The 19141-nt window shown below is 47.1% G+C and overlaps 1 protein-coding gene and 1 long non-coding RNA gene across 3 annotated transcripts in view; one reads left to right on the top strand and one right to left on the bottom strand.

The window, feature by feature from the left end:
* Positions 1-16748, bottom strand: part of TRIM26 (tripartite motif containing 26) — a 29414-nt gene extending 12666 nt beyond the window's left edge. For both annotated transcript variants that reach the window (XM_007973283.3, XM_007973281.3), the window contains exons 1-3: positions 15847-16748; positions 1067-1554; positions 830-925 (exon numbers count right to left, since the gene is read on the bottom strand). In XM_007973283.3, the coding sequence (XP_007971474.3) occupies positions 830-925; positions 1067-1504 (534 nt within the window). In that variant the 5' untranslated portion in view covers positions 1505-1554; positions 15847-16748. The remainder of the gene's footprint in view (positions 1-829; positions 926-1066; positions 1555-15846) is intronic.
* Positions 16731-19141, top strand: part of LOC140708849 (uncharacterized) — a 33951-nt gene continuing 31540 nt past the window's right edge. Inside the window, exon 1 of the long non-coding RNA XR_012089088.1 lies at positions 16731-17019. This is a non-coding gene — a long non-coding RNA (uncharacterized lncRNA). The remainder of the gene's footprint in view (positions 17020-19141) is intronic.

Raw genomic sequence — 19141 nt, forward strand, 5'->3', positions numbered from 1 at the left:
GCGGGTTATGGTTCCAGGATCCCCTCCCCAAGGATACCAAAATCCAAGGATGTTCAAGTTTCTTACGTAAAATGGAATAATATTTACATATAATCTACTATATACTTTAAATTATCTCTAGATTACTTACAATGCCTAATATAATGTAAATGCTATATAAATAGCTGTTATACTGCATTGTGTAGAGAATAATGATAAGAAAAAAAATCTGTATATGTTCAGTAGAGATGCTTTTTCTTTTTTCTGAGTATTTCTGATCCATGGTTGGGTAAATCCACTGGTGTGGAGCCCACAGATATGGAGGGGGTCCCACTATACTGGCAACCATTATCCTGGGCCTGGGCCTCACTACATACAGCGCCATCTGAACTGGCAGGCCTGCCTTAGCTGTTCTCTAGCCCTTCCCTCCCAGTTCTTACCCTGGAGCCAGCTCCCTCCTTCTAAACCCTCTCCACTCTCAGGCAACCTTGTCTCTCTCTCTCCCTTTGAAAGGAAGAATGAAGTCACACCTTCAGTCCCCTGGCAGAAGAGAACCAGCAGCTGGACACGGGTCCTGTCATCAAGGTGAGAGTCACAGAAAATAGAAGGGACTCTAGCTGACATCCAGACGACCCACCTGTCTCTCAGACAAGAAAGAAACAGGCCCAAGACCACATAGCTCAGAAAGACAGCACCTGGGCTAAAACCCAGGTCTGCCACTGCCAGGCTGACGCCCGTCCTCCCTACAAACAGTGCTAGAGACACCTCCCAGCTGCCGCCTGCTTGCCCAGGCTCACCCTGCCCTACATGGGTGCACCGCCTCAGGGCTTCCTGAAACAGCATCACTTACCAGCGCCGCCAGGATATCAGCTTCTCCCTTTGCCTGGAAGCCCTGAATTTTGTCTCTGTCTCTCCTTAGGGTACTCAGGTGGTTCAGGATTTTTTCCTGTAGAAAAACAAGCAATGGGAACAGTTGGATGCTCTGGGCTGGGGCAGGAGGGGAGAATCAGGCCGAGTCCTCTGAGGACTGCAGGGTGGAGCGTCCAGAGAAGGTGGCAAGTCACCCTCGGGGGTGAGAAGGGCTTACCCTGTGGGGCTGGGCGGCCTTCTCCATGAGGACAGCTGTGTGGGGCCTGTGCTCCCGGGACTCCCGGCACATCACGCACAGCAGCTTCCCGTCGTCCTCGCAGTAGTAGTGCAGCTTCTCTCGGTGTCGCTCACACAACTTTGCGTCCTGCTGCTCCCGGGTCACCTCTCCCGGCTGCCTGCCCTTGTCCACCTTCAGCCGCTCAATGTTCTCCACCAGGCTGGCCAGCTGCCACACGGGTCGGATGTTCTCCTTCTTAAAAGGCTTCTTGCAGAGTGGGCAGACAGGGCGGCTCCCTGAGATGGGGCGGACGTCTGTGGTGCAGCTGCGGCAGAAGACGTGGCCACAGTCAATGGTCACAGGGTCCCGCAGGTAATCGAGACAGATGGAGCAGGTCACCTCCTCTTCCAGGCTCCGCAGTGGGGCTGACGTGGCCATGGTATCCTCAGTTCAGAAAGGTCTCCGTTCACTGGTGAGGACTTCTTCTCCTTGGAGACAAGACATAGAGTCAGGCGCGAACACAGTAAAGGGGCAGAGGTGGCAGCCTTGCACAGGGCTGCCAGCTCCAGCACTCAGTCAATCTACAGACACCACCAGCTCCTACAAGGCTCACACAATGTCAAAGGGAAGGGGACCTTACAGATCTAGTCCAACTCCCTCATTGTACAGATAAGGATATGGAAACCCAGAAAGATTAGCTTGGTAGAGTGAAGAGCAGGACTGCCAATAGCCTATACCTTCCTGTTGGGAGAGCCTCAACACCCTTCCTTCTATCTGTTGGAAAATCGCTGTAATGCACCAACTGTAGCAGAAAAATCACTCACTACCTACTGGGAAACTCATAATGACACACATATAAATCTGCAACGTCTACTGTGGACACAGTGCTCCTTCACTCAACTGTGCAAAGCACAAGACACACAACTGGTCATGGGGGTCCTGATACAGTCAAGAGACCCCCATTTTTTTTTTTTTTTTTTTTTTGAGATGGAGTCTTGCTCTGTCACTCAGGCTGGAGTGCAGTGGCAGGATCTTGGCTCACTGCAATCTCCGCCTCCCAGGTTCACGCCATTCTCCTGCCTCAGCCTTCCAAGTAGCTGGAACTACAGGCACCTGCCACCACGCCCAGCTAACTTTTTGTGTTTTTAGTAGAGACGGGGTTTCACCGTGTTAGCCAGGATGGTCTCGATCGCCTGATCTCGTGATCCGCCCACCTCGGCCTCCCAAAGTGCTGAGGCCAAGAGACCCCTTTTGTTTGCTCCTCAAGGTTTCAGGTTTCAAGAACTAAGAGAGGGCAGCGTGACATGGCTCACCCTGTAAACCTAACACTGTGGGTGGCTGAGGCAGGACGATCACTTGAACCCAGGAGTCTGAAACCAGCCTCAGCAACATAGTGAGATCCTGTCTCTACTAAAAAAATTTTAAAATTTTTAAAAATACCTCAGTGTAGTAGCATACATCTGTAGTTTCAGCTACTGAGGAGGCTGTGGCAGGAGGATTACTTGAATCTGGGAGGTGGAGGCTACAGTGAGACATGATTGTGCCACTACACTCCAGATTGAGCAACAGAATACGAGACTATCTCAAAACAAACAAAAAAACAGAAAACAATTAAAAAAAAAAAAAACTAAGGTTCTTTACCAAAACTCGAGAAGCATCAGGAAGCTTCAGGAGTCTGACTGTCAGCATTTCCCTTTATAAGTGTTTCCCTGGGCTCTTCTATAGCTTGGGCTTAATTTGCTTCCCCTAGAAGGCTGGACCCTAGACTCAGCCCTCCAGAGGGGCACAGTTTAGCCTCAGTGGACTTGTTCTTGGCTGTAACTGCCTCGTCTAGCTGGGAGGAATCCTCAGGTGGCTGTGGCTGCTATGTGCTGTGAGGCCTTGGCTTGTACACGGAGCGGGGACACACAGAAAGGACTCTGCTTCTGTTTACCTTTGTAGTCCTGGCCCAGTTCCAGTCTGAGGTTATGAGCCTCAGTACATCTAACCCAAGAGCAGCCTCCTGCCCCTGACTCTGTGTGACAATACAGAAGTCACTTAAGTACTGAGCCTCAGTGTATCCATCTGTAAAATGGGAAGAGTGATACTTACCTTCAAGGGTTTCTAAGCAGGTCATGTGAAAGAATTATGGTAAAAGTACTAAGTACAAGCCTGGTACACAGACGGAAATCTAGGAGAGAACCCAGAACCCCTGGTTTCCAAATCTAATGAGTGTCCAAACCATAAAGAGTTAAATTCAAAAGTGGCAGCAAGAGAGGAAGTGAGCAGAACCAGCCACAGTGACACATGTGCTACAGAGTTCAACAACATCGTCACAGGGCAGTACCTAGAGGACCTGCTCTCCTATAGATCCATGGAAGGCAACTAGGGCAGCGCTGGGACAACCAGCAGGGCACAGAGGTGACTGCGAGGCTGGAATGAAGCAACCTGAATTACAGGCAAATCAATACTATTAATGATTATGTATGGTGAAAGTCCATCGCAACAGAGTTCAGTGGCCTTGGTCAGTAGTGACATTAATGGGACAGAAATAAAACCCCCAGTCTATAAGACCCAAGAGTAAACAAAACAGCAATATAATGTTTACTCATTGAGGGTCTAGTACAATAACATAAAAAGCGTTTTATAACTTAAAAGGACTACATAAACATAAGAAACTATTATAGTGCTGATAATAATTGCAACTGGAAGCACTAATGGATCTAGGTATGTGTGACTTTAAGAGACATAATGAGGGGAAAATCAAGCACCTTCAAAGCTCAAATGAATGCATCAAGGAAATTTAACTGTCAAGTGAAAGTAATATCAAGTTCCTAGATGTTAGTAATGCTGGTAGAAACACTAGGAATTGGCCAGGCACGGTAGCTCACGCCTGTAATCCCAACACTTTGAGGCGGGTGAATTACAACATCAGGAGATCGAGACCATCCTAGCTAACATGGTGGAACCCCACCTCTACTAAGAATACAAAAATTATCCAGGCGTAGTAGCATGCACCTGTAGTCCCAGCTACTCAGGAGGCTGAGGCAGGAGAATCAATCACCTCAACCCAGGAGGCAGAGGTTGCAGTGAGCCTAGATTGTGCCACTGCACTCCAGCCTGGGTGACAGAGTGAGACTCCATCTCAAAAAAGAAAAAAAAAATGCTAGGAATTGCCTGGTCCAAATCCTTGGCTTTACTGTTGAGGAAATCAGCCTAGGTCAGCATTTTTTCAGTTGTAACATACTGCAAGTGTTTGGAAAGAGGAAAAAGGAATGGTACTGGGTGTGTCTGTGGGCTTGCAAGCCCTTTATCATGCACGCCTCTTTGCCGAATGGCCTAGAAGTTTAAAAGCTGAGGTGGTTTTTTTGTCGAAGGATAGCCTGTGTTATCTTTGGGTTGGGAACTTATTTTGCAGTTTACTTGCAAAATAAGAAGAATCAAAGGACTATCAAGAGCTCAGCTACAGCTCTTCTTCCATGCAAAATAAGACACCTCATCACCCAGGCTCCCTGCTGGGCTTCGATGGTCTCTAAACTGAAACTGTCTAAAAATTATTGTACATGTACTAGATACTTAAAATTGTCTGGGAATTACAGAAGAATAATCTTCTGTAAGATTAATCAGCGAATAAGTAGAAGAGGGATAACAGAATTAGAAAATCATTTTGCGACTGCCATTATAATAGCACAAGGATCATCAATAGATGCTAAAACTATTAGGTGAAAGGTTCTGGGGGATGAGATAGTCCCCATAGTGCCAAAGCACCAACGAATGGATTACTTCCTGACATACCTTCATAAGGAAGAGATCCAGTGGTTACCTTAACTAAGTGACCAAATCCAGCGTCATCAGCAGACGGGGCAAAGTGGCATGTGCTTCCCGGCATGGCACTATATGAATCACACAACATTACCTATGAAGTTTTTGTGCCAAAAATGTTTGCCTTGAATGAATCTAGTCAAGTCTTTAGATCTAACTTCCAGTTTATAAAAAATATAAAGGAAAGGAATACTCTGAAGTATGTTACAACTGAAAAAGTACCGATGGAGGAGTTAAACCACACCATGAGGAAAGAATCAGATGAATCCAGAATGCTGGACAGCTCACATGGCAACTGGTCTAGTCTTTTAAAAAGTCAATGTCATAAAAAAACTTCAAAGGAACTGCTCTTGATTTTTACAGACTAAAGAGAAATAGTAAACAAATGTAATACATGAACCTTGATTGGATCCTGCAAAAAAAAAAAAAAAAGGTTATAAAAATAGTCTTGGAACTATTGTGGGAAATTTGAAAATAGATTGGCTGTTGGATCATATTAAACAATTATTTTCTTTCTTTCTTTTATTTATTTATTTTTTTTGAGACAGGGTCTTACTCTGTCCCCCAGAGTGCAGTGGAACTATCTTGGCTCACTGCAACCTCTCTGCCTCCCTGGCTCAAGCAATCCTCTTAGCCTCCCGAGCTGCTGCAACAACAGGTGCACGCTACCACACTTGGCTAATTTTTAAAGGTTTTTGTAGAGAAGAGTTCCCACTACATTGCCCAGGCTGGTCTTGAACTCCTAGGCTCAAGCCATCCTCCCACCTCAGCCTCCCAAAGTGCTGGGATTATAGGCATGCGTGACTGCACCCTGTCTAAAATTATTTTCTTAATGGCATTTATTGAGGTTATGTATGAGAATGCCTATACTTATTTATTTATTTACATATTTATTTATTTTTGAGATGGAGTTTTTCTCTTGTTGCCCAGGCTGGAGTGCAATGGCGCAATCTGGCTCACTACAACCTTTTCTTCCCAGGTTCAAGCAATTCTCCTGCCTCAACCTCCCTAGTAGCTGGGATTACAGGCGCCCACCACCATGTCCGGCTAATTTTTGTATTTTTAGTAGAGATGGGGTTTCATCAGGTTGGCCAGGCCGGTCTCAAACTCCTGACCTCAGGTGATCCACCTGCCTTGGCCTCCCAAAGTGCTGGGATTACAGGTGTGAGCCACCGCGCCCGGCTGAGAATACTTGTATTTCAAGGCAGTGGATGCTGTAGTATTTAGAGCCTCACGTCTCCCACCCAATTTGAAATGGTTCGGCAAAGCAAAATAAAAAGCTAGAAAAGTTTTCTGTGGAGAGGGAGCTATAGTTTTCTATCACATTCTTAAAGGGGTCTGTAGTAAGAATCGAAAATGGTTAAATCACTGATACAGAGATCATGGTGCTTGACACCTTGTAGAAGCCCAATACACATTTACTGAACAAGTGAATGGATTCAGGGGAACTGCAGACGACGTTAATTGTATACAACCATTTGTTTTTGAGAGTCTGCATACAGACTCTCAAAACGAAACACAGCACGAAACAAACTACATAAACGAAACACAGTACCACTTCTATGACCAATCCCTTCCCTTGCTTATACAGACTCCTTCTGAGGAAACTGAGGCTCAGCAGGGTTAAGCAACTTGCCCAAGAGCACATGGCTAGGAAGCAGTGTCTGGTGCCAAAGCCTCCGCTCAATCCACTACACTCTCTTCCCTACCCAAGCACACTGTAAAATGGGGTCTAATACCAGCTCCTTTGTTAGGAAGCTCAGATGAGGTCATCTACATGGAAGGGCTTTGTAAGCTGAGTAATGCTGACAAAAGAAAAGGGGCATATATTCTGCTGATACTGACCAAAGCACCCTAGCCTTAGCTATGACTAACTTTCACATATGGGGTGAGCAATAAAGGGTCCCTGTTGGACAGTAGTTTTCTTTCTTAGTGATGGAGGATCTCAAGATTTCAGAATTAGGAGAAATGAGGTTGAGTATGAGAGATGTGAGCAGACCAGAATAACCGCTCCCCTTCCCCATACACAATTCTGTCAGGTCCGATGCAAAATTCACCCTCTCCAAAAACTCTTCCCCAACTTGCCACATGCTGCTATGGTTCTGCCCTATTTTTCATGCCTTCAGTATATTCTCTGTGATTGTCTCAACAGGTTTCCACAATAAGAAATAAAACCATTACCCTTCTCTCCATTCCTGGCTCCTGGACAGACAGAAACCAAAATTAGAGCAAAAAAAAACCTCAGAGATGACCCACTCCACCCCCACTCCCTTTATCCAGATGAGAATTCTGAACCTGAGGAAGTCTCTTCATGAACTGCCTTGCACCAGATATCACACATCCCTGCTAGGGGTGAGGGGGCATTCTTTTGTCTCTTCAATAAACAGAAGTGGTCAAGCGCAGTGGCTTCTGCCTGTAATCCCAGCACTCTGAGAGGCAGAGGCAGGTGGATCACCTAAGATCGGAAGTTTGAGACCAGCCTGACCAACATGGAGAAACCCCTTCTCTACTATAAAATACCAAATTAGCTGGGTACGGTGGCACATACCTGTAATCCCAGCTACTCGGCAGGCTGAGGCAGAAGAATCGCTTGAACCCAGGAGGCGGAGGTTGCAGTGACCTGAGATCGTGCCAACTGCACTGCAGCCTGGGCAACAAGAGCAAAACTCCATCTCAAAAAATAAAAAATAAAAAATAAACCAGAAGCTAGCTGCAATTCTATAGAACTAGGAAGATGACAGCAGGGCGCGGTGGCTCACGCCTGTAATCCCAGCACTTTGGGAGGCCGAGGTGGGTGGATCACGAGGTCAGGAGATCAAGACCTTCCTGGCTAACATGGTGAAACCCCGTCTCTACTAAAAATACAAAAAAAAATTAGCCGGGGGTCGTGGCGGGCGCCTGTAGTCCCAGCTACTTGGGAGGCTGAGGCAGGAGAATGGCCTGAACCCGGGAGGCGGAGCTTGCAGTGAGCCGAGATCTCGCCACTGCACTCCAGCCTGGGCGACAGAACGAGACTCCGTCTCAAAAAAAAAAAAAAAGAACCAGGAAGATGTAACAAACAAGCCCTGCAATGTCCTGGTACCCTTCCCATAGGCAGAACTAGAGACACTCCGTACCTTTCTCTAAGAAGTTCCCCTTTCCTGAAATCCACCCCTCCCCGGTAAGTCTCTAGATCTCATGAACACCTAATCTGCATATGTCAACAGACTGGCCAAGGTGACGCCACATAATTTCAAGATGTGGATGCATGCACGATTACTGGCTCCAAGAATAATCATTATGAGCTGCAAAAACTAGCTGAGAGCCAAGCATGGGGACTTGGGCCTATAATTCCAGCACTGTGGGAGGCTAAGGCGGGAGGACTGCCTCAGCCCAGGAGTTTGAGACCAGCCTGGGTAACACAGTGAGACGCTGTCTCTAAAAAAAGAAATTAGCTGAATTAACTGGGCATGATGGCGCATGACTGTAGTTGCAGCTACTTAGGAAGTTGAGGCAGGAGGATCTCCTGAGCCTGGGAAATAGAGGCTGCAGACAGCCATGACTGCGCCACTGCACTCCAACCAGGGTGAAACTCTGGCCTGCCTCTGGCTCCTAGAGAGGTGCCCTGGTAGACACTGAATCCCAGATGTGGACTCTGGGGTCCAAGAAAGTGAATAGAGAGGCCTGGGTTTGTACCCTGGCCTCCAAGGTACCAGTTCAGGACTCTCTTGAGTATCCCAAGCCACTTCTCAAGCATATGTTGGGACCTCCAAACAAGAGCAAAGCACCTGTAATCCCAAAGCACTTAGCCTAGAGCTCCACTCCTTGAGGGTACTCCATTTAAGGGCTCTTGGGGTCCCAGATTCATGCCTGTATTTTAATCTGAGATAAGCAAACTCTCCATGAGGTAAACTTCCGTGAGACACCTCTAACAAACCCGGAGAAGCCAGAATTCAGGGCAAAAAGCAAGTGACCTGGATATGCATACTAGGAGTGACTGCACCCCTACTGGCCATGTCAAAGGCCTGGATCCCAGGCTGTCCCAGGAGATCCCAGTGACTGGATGACACGTTTCTGTGGTCACACTTGGCTGACTTCCCCACGGAGCTGAGCATCAGTGGTGTTCTGAAGCATAGTGCAGGCCACAAAAACCACCAGGGCTCTGAATGCTAGAAATCCCCACAGGGCTCAAAGAGGGGCAGGAGGTGGCAGCTAGCTGGGAGGTGGATGAGACAAGGCTTTAAAGTGCCCTGGTCTTGCGGCTGACCCACAGGGGAAAATTGGGAGTTCCTCATATTTGTGCCTGAATATTTGTCTAATGTTGAATCAAGAACTAAGCTCTCTCTCGTCTAAAATATTCCTAAGCATCACTTGGTGCTTTGCACCAAATATAGGAAGGAACCCTTTATCATCTTGTGGGATGGTTCAAACCCTAACTACACATCAGATTTGTAGTCTTCAAACTGGTGAGTCTTCAAAACATATCCAGATCAACTGAATTAGAATCTCCAGAGGTGGCCCAGGTTCTGGTATTAAAAAACAAACTTCCCAGGAGATTCTAAAGTCTATCAGGACTGTGAATCACTAGAACCCCCTTATTTACAGAGGAGGAAAGTGAGTGCCAGCGCCTCGGACCAATTTGCCCAGCAGCAGAGCTGGCTGGCAGCAAGGCCAGCGCTAATACGAGGTGCAGTGAGGTGCACCTCCCAGCTCTGGGCTCCTTCCACTCCACCATACACTGCACTTTGGTGCCTGGAAAATGAACTCTCCCCTGCCCATATGGAGTGCTGTGGAGGGTAGCCTCACAGGCAGAGGAAATCAACTGCCAGAGAAAGGGTAGCGGTGAGTTTGAGGAGCTGACAATTGGCCACAGGTAGAGTGCAGTGAGGAGAGCAGAGGGAGGGTGGAGAAACAGGAGGGAACAGATTATGCAAGACTCTGTGACCCAGGTTAAGAATTTTGGACTTTATCCTAACAGCCCTGGGAAGCCTTTGAGGGTTTAAGCAGCAGGATGTTAAAATTTATTCAACAGCTAGCAGATGTTTGTTTATTAGGTGCCTACTATGTGTCAGGCACTGAGGTTACAGCAGAGAACAAAAATGGCAAACTCCCTGTCCTACCAGAACTTACATCCAGTGACCTAACTGAGGAATCCTTTAGAAGCTGAAATCAATCAGATCCAACTGTGGGATCATCAAATCCTCAAGGGTTTCCTGATTTACATAAACCTCTTCTCTCCTTTGCTGCCCCAGTGCTGCAGCCACTCTGGCCTTTTGTTCCTCAAACACACTCGGTCACATGTTAAACTGCCAATCTGCCCGGGTGACCAACCTGGTTAAACCCCTCAATGACTTTCTGGTGCTCCAGGAATAAAGTCAAAACTCCTGCCCTTCCTTTCTTCTGTGAGGAGGCTGTCTCAGGAGATCCTAGCTGGATCCCAGATAATCATGGCCCAGGCTGATTTCCTGCCACTTCCCACCTCACAGCCAAACCAAACAGCTCTCCATGCCTCAAAGTGCCATGCTCTTTCCTGGCTAAGCCCGTTGACAATGTAATTCCTTCTGCCTAGAACACCATCCCTTTCCCACTTAGCAAATGCCTTTTCTAGCTTGAAGTCTCAGCTGAAAGCCACCTCCTCTGGCAATTTTTTCCTGACCTGTCAGATTGGGTCCACATGTAGTCTAGTTAGACAGCCCCAAAACACCCCATGCTGCACCCTGTACTTCTCTGCAATTTTAAGTCCTGACTTATTAGTGTAATTACTCGCTTAACACCAGCTTTTCCCACCAAACAAGGAGAGAGATTGTGTCTGTCTCATCCCCAGAATCTACATAGTACTCGGCACAAAGTAGACAACAAAAATTGAGAAAACAAAGCACAAGCACAGAGTATCTGACACAAAGAAGATGCTTCCTACATGTCTGCTGAAGGAATGCGAACAATCTTAGTCACCTGCCCGTTCTCTCCAGCAAGATGGTAGTAAATTGGTAGAGACAGAAGCAATTTCTTTGTATTCCCTGTAGCAGCAAGAACAGTGGGCTGCACGTCACCATCAAATCATCGTATTCAAGGTTTCGCTCCAGGAACTTACAGAAACCAGGAGAAGAAAAAGCTGTGTCTGAGAAAATGGTTGTGGTGGAGTAAGTTGTAATTGTGAGAATCACTCCTTCCCTTTTCTTTAGTTTTAGACCTAGGTATATACCCTATAAACTACAGAGTTTATTTTCTCAGGTTCTGAGCCTCTAATGAATGGAATTTTTCCATTTTTTTTTTTGCATGTATTTTTTGGGGGGGGCTGTCAACATGTTTGTGAGGCTCATTCATGTGATCATGAGCTGATTTTATTTAATTGCTGCTCTGTAGCTATATAATTTTTAATGCAGTCTACTGATAGCCATATGAGTTGTTTCTAGTTTGAGACAATGACAAACACTGCTTCTGTGAATATTTCTGCATACATGTCCTAGCACACACAGGTAAGATGTATCCTCAGTTCGACTAATCAGGTCAAACTGTTTCCAAAGTGACTGTAGTGCTGTGTAGTCTGCCCAGCAGGCTACGAGCACTCATGCTGCCCCACTGCCTCACCAACACCTGATATTATCAGCTTTAATTTTTGCCACTCTGGAGGATGGGATATAGAATATGGGGGTGTATTTAACTCCCCAAAAGGAAAGAGCATGAGAGAGGCCCAGTAACAGGCCAAGGAACCCTATAGCAGTAGACCAGATATTATGCTCCTCGACCCAACCAGTAAATGTTGTAAATGTTTATCTTTGGGGAGAGAAGGGGAAGGGCCCACCCAGCTTCTGTTCTTCTTTCCCTTGGTAACTTACCATCTATAAGTCAGTGAGATGGAGATATTCTAACCATTAATCCAGGGAAAGGGAGGAATCCAAGCCATCAGCTAGGGAGTTACTGCTTTTCATCAAATTTGAGACACCTGTGACATCACATTTTAGCATCTCTGAAATGTGATCAATGGCATGTCATAATTTAACTGGCAAAATATTTTTTTATGTGGAGCATAAAATAAGGGCACACAAAAGATTTGGTGGTGCTGTGGTTTGAACATGTCCCCCAGAAGTTCACGTGTTGGAAACTTAATTGCCAGTGTAACAGTATTAAGAGGTGGGGTTTTTAAAACGTTACTGGGTCATGAGGGTTGAACTCTCATGAATGGATTAATGCAATTCCTGCTAGAGACTATTGGCCTCCAGAACCATGAGCTGAATAAACATGTTATTTACAATTTATCCAGTCTATGGTATTCTGTTATAGCAAGAGAAAATGGATTAAGACAAATAACATCTTAGATTTGGTGAGATGTGGCATATTTCCTAAAAAGTGCTGCCAGGATCATCCTTCTAGCACACAGGATCTCATCCTGTTATTCTCCTGTTTCAAATCTCCTAGCTGAGGCTGGGTTTGGTGCCTTATGCCTGTAATCCTAGCACTTTGGGAGGCTGAGGCAGAAGGATCCCTTAACCCAGGCGTTCAAGACCAGCCTGGGCAACATAAGGAGACCCTGTCTCTAAAAAAAATATAAATATATAAAAATAAAAATAAATTAAAAACAAAACAAAAAAACTCCTACTAGCTGAGGTCAAAACTGCACAGGTGGCCCAGGAGTGGTGGCTCATGCCTGTAATCCCAGCACTTTGGGAGGCTGAGGCAGGCGGATCATGAGGTCAAGAGATCGAGATCATCCTGGCCAACATGGTGAAACCCAGCCTCTACTAAAAATACAAAAATTAGCTGGGCATGGTAGCATTCACCTGCAGTCTCAGGTACTCGGGAGGCTGAGGCAGGAGAATTGCTTGAACCTGGGAGGCGGAGGTTGCAGTGAGCAGAGATCGTGCCACTGCACTCCAGCCTGGTGACAGAGCGAGACTCTGTCTCAAAACAAAAACAAAACTGCACAGGCATCCTCCCCTGCCCTGCATCTGGCTGGCCCCAACTTACCCATCCAGCCCCAAATCCCTCCTCATCCTACCTAATTCTCTGGCCATTAGATACACTGAACCAGGGAGACAGCCCCTTCTTCACTCCCCACTCTCCACCCATTCCCTTGTACGTGCTCTTCTCTCCAGTCCAGCTCGTCCTTGAAAGCTTGAATACAATTTGTCCCCTTATCTGTGAGGAGTTTCCTGTGCCCATCCCATCTCTGAGTTGAATGTATCCTTCCTCTGGAGAGCTCCTGCAGCTTTGCATATACTGTATTTCTACAATAGCACTATCACACTGCTTCATACAGTAGCACCCCCCATTCGCTAAAGATCCATTCGTACAGGAGTCCCCTCAATCCTCAGGAGATGCATTCCAAAAACCCCAGTGGATGTCTGAAACCTATGTTTCTCCTACACATATACACTTGTAATAAAGTTTATAAAGCAGGCACAGAAATAGATTAACAATAACAACACAACAAAATAACTATATATACTGTAATAAAAGTGATATGCATGTGGTCTCTCTCTCTCAAAATATCTTGTACTGTACTCACCCTTCTTATGATGAAGGAACAGTGGGAGGGAAAGAGATTTCATCACGCTACTGAGAACAATGCACATATAAAACTTATGAATTGTTTACTTCTGGAATTTTCTGTTCACTGTCTTTGGGCTGAGGTTGACCACGGGTAATGGAAACCACGGAAAACTAAGCCATGGATAAGTGGCTGTAATTGATATTTTTCTCTCTCTCCCACCAGAATGTGAACCCAAAGGTCATGCCTCACTGACCTTTTTATCTCCAATATCTGGCACAAAGTAGGGGGTCTGCAAATGTTTGTGAAATTAATGACCTCCTCTAATTCCAGAGCCCTGCCATCTCCATTCTTTCCCCTTTCACCACACACCCTCCCTTTCCCACGTTAAAATTCTGCTTCAGCAGCAGACTTCCAGGGCTCTCCTTAAGATTAGACATTCTTGGCCACACACATTACCTAGATCTCTGCTGGCCTCCCTCCACACACACACAATTTTGGGGGGAAGAACAAAATTCCATTTCTATTAAGCTGGCAAAATCTAATTCATCCTGATGCCAGTCAAATTATGTTTTTGTTTTCTAAAACCAACTTCCCATTCTCCGTGTCTTTTCTATTCTGATCCTGGGGGGTCCAAGTCTGAAGTCCTCCCGAGAAGCCTCAATTCAGACCATGGACTCTCTTCGGGGGTTTGCAGTGTCTTCTGTGGTGGTCACACACAATCTGAGTCCAACCTGTTACTCCCCTGCAGGAAGTGATATCTAAGAAGTCACCCACTGCCTTGGGCCTTCAGTCTCCTTACCTCTTAACAAGGGGAAAAATAGCCAAGTTTACCAGGCTATTTGAGATTCAGGCAAGGTCACATAAGTACAAGCGTCTCATTAGCAAAAAGCTCTACAAAAATACTATGAAGGAGCACAGGAGCCAAAGTGAAAAGAGCTCCCAACAGCCAAAGCCGCAGTAATTTGAGCAACAAAATAAAGTAGTATTGGATTATAAACCAAAGTATAAAATAAATGTCCCTGAGTCTACACTGAAATTAATCACTGAATAAATTAATAAATGGGGGAGAAGAGAGAAACAAATCTTCCATGCAAAACAACTGCAAATAATAATATGTAGGTCCTTGCCCTCAAGAAGGGGGAATATAACTCTCGGCTCCCTAGGTATGGGCTGCACTTAGTGACTTCCTTCTAAAGATGACAATACATGCAAAGAGTGGAAAAGAGAGTAACTGTACAGTGGAGAAACCTGAAAAACACTATCTCAGCCAAATCAACATTAAGTTATAAATCATGTTAATACAAGCCCTTGACACGATGGGACGAAAATGGCAATCCACCTCTGTGGTATTCCTCCCAGTTACGCATAAGCCCGGTCTCAGGAGAAAAACATCAAATTCCAACAGAGGGGCATCCTACAACATATACGATCAGTATTCTTCAGTATTGCCAAGGTCATCAAAACAAGTCTGAGAAACTCCCACAGCCAAGAGGAGCATCAGGAGACATGACAACTAAATGTAATGTGGTAACCTGCATGGGATCATGAAATAGAAAAAGTACTGAGGTAAAAACTAAGGAAATCTGAACACACTATGGACTTTGGTCAATAATAATGTATTGATATTGGTTCATTAATTGCAACAAATGTACCACACTGAGGTAAGATGTTAATAACAGGGGACCCAGCCTGGAGCATGTGGGAACTTTGTACTATCTTCTCAATTTTTCTGTAAATCTAAGTGTTGTAAAAAATGAAGTCCACTTAAACAATAAAATTGCAATTTTTGAACTATAAAAAGCCTATTTTTTTAAGGTAATTTTTTTGAACTTGGGGAAAAACATGTTAGGGATTGTGATTTCAGCCAACAGTTAAAAACAGGAGGGTAAGGCATGCATAAACGAATGTCATTCTCCCCTCTTTTGAAGTACACACAAATCGTGGCGTCAAAATTTGAAATCTACTAGAGATTTGGAAGTGTGTCCCTACCATTTACTCCACAAAGTTAAATTTACACTTTTTTTCTAAGGCCAAATAGGGAGAAAATCAGTAAGAAAAATGCTAATGGGCTGGAAGGAGTGAAAGCACAGCTCCAAGTATTTGTGGCTAAACCGGTTTACTCAGAACCAAAAAAAAAAAGAAAAAGAAATAAAGCATGACACTTTGGTCAGGGAGCTGGATTAGTCGCCTATCTACCAGGCTCCAAGCAATCGGACGGTCATCCAGGCCCTGCTTACTTCTGGTTCCGCAGACTAGAACTGATGGGAGTCTGAGCAGGATACCAGAAAGCGAGAAAGACCCAAGAGGAGTGGGAGAATGGAAGGACAAGCAAACAGGAGGAATCCGGCTGGCAGAGAGGACGCAGCGAACTTGACCCCCTCCTGAGCCCGCCCGGGGGCCTGGCCCCGTTTTGAACCCCGGCCCGGCGGCCGCGCTGGGTCGCCCCAAACCCGGGGCGCGTGCGAGACTGTTGCTTCGCTGTATCTCTCATTTGACACCCCCTACTCACCGGTCCCGAGCTCCGGGCCGCGAATCCCGGCCCGGGCCCCTCCTCTCTCGCGGCGGTCTGTTCCGGGTCCCGGTCCTCCACGAACAACCAGCGCGACAGCTCGTCCCCGCCCCGTAATCTCCCGGCTATTCGGGGCTCTTCGCCGAGATTTCTCCCGGACCAGCCCCGGGATTGGCTCCTGCCGAACTCCGCCTTCCAATAGGAACCTTAGTTTCTTTTACGTCACTGATCACCGGGCAAATCCCCAGCCAGCCGCGGGCGGTGGGGCACCAAGGGCAGCGAAATGGAAACTGAAATCAGGCGGGACAGAGGCTGCGCCAAGAGCCGCAGCCTGAGTTTGGCGCGTAATCGGGGTGGCCTGTTACACGGTATAAGGGATCAAATCCTAAGGCTTAGGAGGCCCCTACGTAGGACTCTTGAGAGTGCAATAATCCCCTTTCCACCTCTCGAGACCCCTCACTGACCAACTCTGGCCTTGTGCTGGATCAGGGTCCGAGGGCAATTTGAGGCGAAGGTGGCGTTCGCCAGGTGCTCAACATTAAATACGAAGTCCCTTCCCCTAACGTGGCCTAAATTTGCATCCAGGACAAAGCAGGATTTTAGCAAGCTAATACTCTGAGACGTACTTACTAAAATTATCACTTCCTAGGTAAAATAACGTTCAACCAGACAGCCATTGTCGCCATTCGACGGAAGGAAAAACTGAGGTTCCAGGAGCTTAAGGGTCTGGGCCCAGTTCAGGGGGGTTGTTTCCGCTCCTTGACGCTGAATTTAGAAACCGGGGGCTGCAAAGCGGACCGAGACACGGGTTCCCAGGGTCCTTGGTGGGGAGGTTTCCAGGAGGCTAGGGCGCGCCCCCGCCCACGGCCCCGGAAGCTGACGCCGCAGAAGCGTACGCCGCTGCCCAGCCTGCGCTCGCTTCCTGCTCTGCCTGCAGCCGCCGCGTCCAGTCCAGCTGCAGGGCCATGTCCTGTGCTGCCTTTGCCGTGTCCCAGGCACCGCTGCGTCAAGATCTCCGTCTTCCCCGGCCAGCCAGGCGGCAGCGGCGTTCAACTCGTGCACTGGGCTGGCAGCAGACTGGGAAGAGGCGGCGCAGGTTCTCCGGGTCAGCCAGTGCCCTGCTCCTAAGGGTGGAGATCTAGCTGAGGACACTGTTCGCCCGCCTAGGCAGTGGTGAGAGGGTGGGCTACAGTTGTTTGGGTATTCATGAACGGAGGAGCTCAGGGTCCTAGACCCTAAAACCTGCCGAATCTTCACCCCTCCTCCTCTGGGGGTAGGGAAATTTGCACTGTATTTAAGCAAAGTGTGGTGGAGTGGGTGGGACATTCAGAAGAAACCACGCCCACATTTAACGTCCCGCGTCCTTCCCTTCTCCCTCAGCCCTGCGTTTTGTCTTTTTCCCCTTGGTCCAGCAGTATAACTCACGCTGCCTCTCCGGGCTGGGAGTAGTGTAGACTTCACCTGCTGAGCACAACTGTGGCGGGCCTGTGCTCTGGAGGTGGTCTCAGCACATCCCACCTAGACCCTCTTGATACCTGCTTTTTTAGTTGGTGCTGTGGGAAGAAAGTGTGTTTAAGATCCTCCTTAAATAATGCTGTGCCGCCGGGCGCAGTGGCTCATGCCTGTAATCCCAGCACTTTGGGAGGCCGCGGTCGGCGGATCACGAGGTCAGGAAATCGAGACCATCCTGGCCAACACGGTGAAACCCCGTCTCTACTAAAAATACAAAAATTAGCCGGTTGTGGTGGCACGCGCCTGTTGTCCCAGCTACTCAGGAGAGGCTGAGGCAGGAGAATCGCTTGAACCTAGGAGGTGGAGGTTGCAGTGAGCCGAGATCTCCCCACTGCACTCCAGCCTGGGGACAGAGCAAGACTCCGTCTCAAAAAAAAGTCATAATAAACTTTAAAAAATTGCTGTGCCACTAAGCATTGTCTCCCTGTTCCAAGGTCTTTGGCCCATTCACAGGCCATTCTGGGCAGATTCCAGCCACAAATCCACCACCTCCCTTAAAATTCTCTATCCTCTCAGCACACTTAGAGGGGCATGGAAGACCCTTGGAGGGGCTGGAGCTCCTGACATAACATCCCCACTTAACTCTCTCTGACCTCCCTCAGGCCACTTCTCTCTTGGTACCTGTGCTTTCACCTTTCACCTGGTCTTGAAACTCCCTGCCCCAGACCCTTTCATGGCTGCCTGCTTCTTGTCAGTCATGTCTCTGTTTAATTGGCATCTCAGAAAGGTCTTCCTCCCTCACCCAGTTGAAACCAGTTCCCCATCATGCATTATTCTGTTTCCCTTTCTGCATGCATTTGTTACCACTTGAAAGCACCTTGTTCATTTCTTTGTAAATGTGTTTATTTTCCATCTTCCTCCCCCTCAATGTAAGCCTCAAGAGAGTTGAGACATCACCTGTTTTCCACTCACATGGCTTCCATGTAAATAAATGTATGTTAAATGAAATGGGGCATTTCTAAAGCTGCCTGGCCCTGCTTGGCTGGGTATCAGTCATGCACTGAGTCCCTCTCCCACCACACTACATCATGATTGGTGCAGCTTCTCAAGTCCAAGTAAGGGTAACAGCAGTGGACGCTGGGAACACAATTTCTGCCTTGTGGTGGAGGAGACAGCTTTGTAGCAGCTTCGTAGCTTTGTGCCCCTCTACAGCTTCCTGCTTCATTTAAGGTTCTAAAGCAGAGTTGAAATTCCTTCCTCTAGCTCTCCAGTTCTGTGGTCATGCCAGATGGAGGCCAGGGCAGCATATGGGGCTGGGTAAGAGCGAGCTAAACTACATGGGGTTGAATTCTCCAGTCTGCCATGTTCTGTGAGGCTTTGGGGCAGTTGCTCAACCTCTGTGTGCCACAAGCTCTTCTTCTGTAACATGGAAGTAACTAGATCTGCTTCGTACGGTTGTTATGAGACTTAAATGTAAAGCTTTGAAATAGTGAATCAATGCTGACTAGGCCAAAGGGTATGGTATTATTATTTGCATTTGAAATAAATATCTTAAATGGAGCAAGATGATTTAGTAGTTACATTCCTTGAGCAGCTCTGGTTTAATCTAAGGAGGAACTAAAGGCTGCTGTCTGAAAATGGGTTTGTATATGACAGGGTACAGGAAGTGCTACCCCAAAATATGGCACCTTGGAAACTGAGAAAACAGCAGAAACAGGAAGGTTTCTCTGACCTTCTCTTGCTCGTTTCTTCCCTGAAGCAGGCCATAGAAACTAGAGTTCCCCTTGCCCCTTCTTCCCTGAAGCAGGCCACAAAATCTAGGAAGGTCACTGTCTGACCTGCT

This window comes from Chlorocebus sabaeus, chromosome 17 (genome assembly GCF_047675955.1).
Source record: "Chlorocebus sabaeus isolate Y175 chromosome 17, mChlSab1.0.hap1, whole genome shotgun sequence".
NCBI lineage: Eukaryota > Metazoa > Chordata > Mammalia > Primates > Cercopithecidae > Chlorocebus > Chlorocebus sabaeus.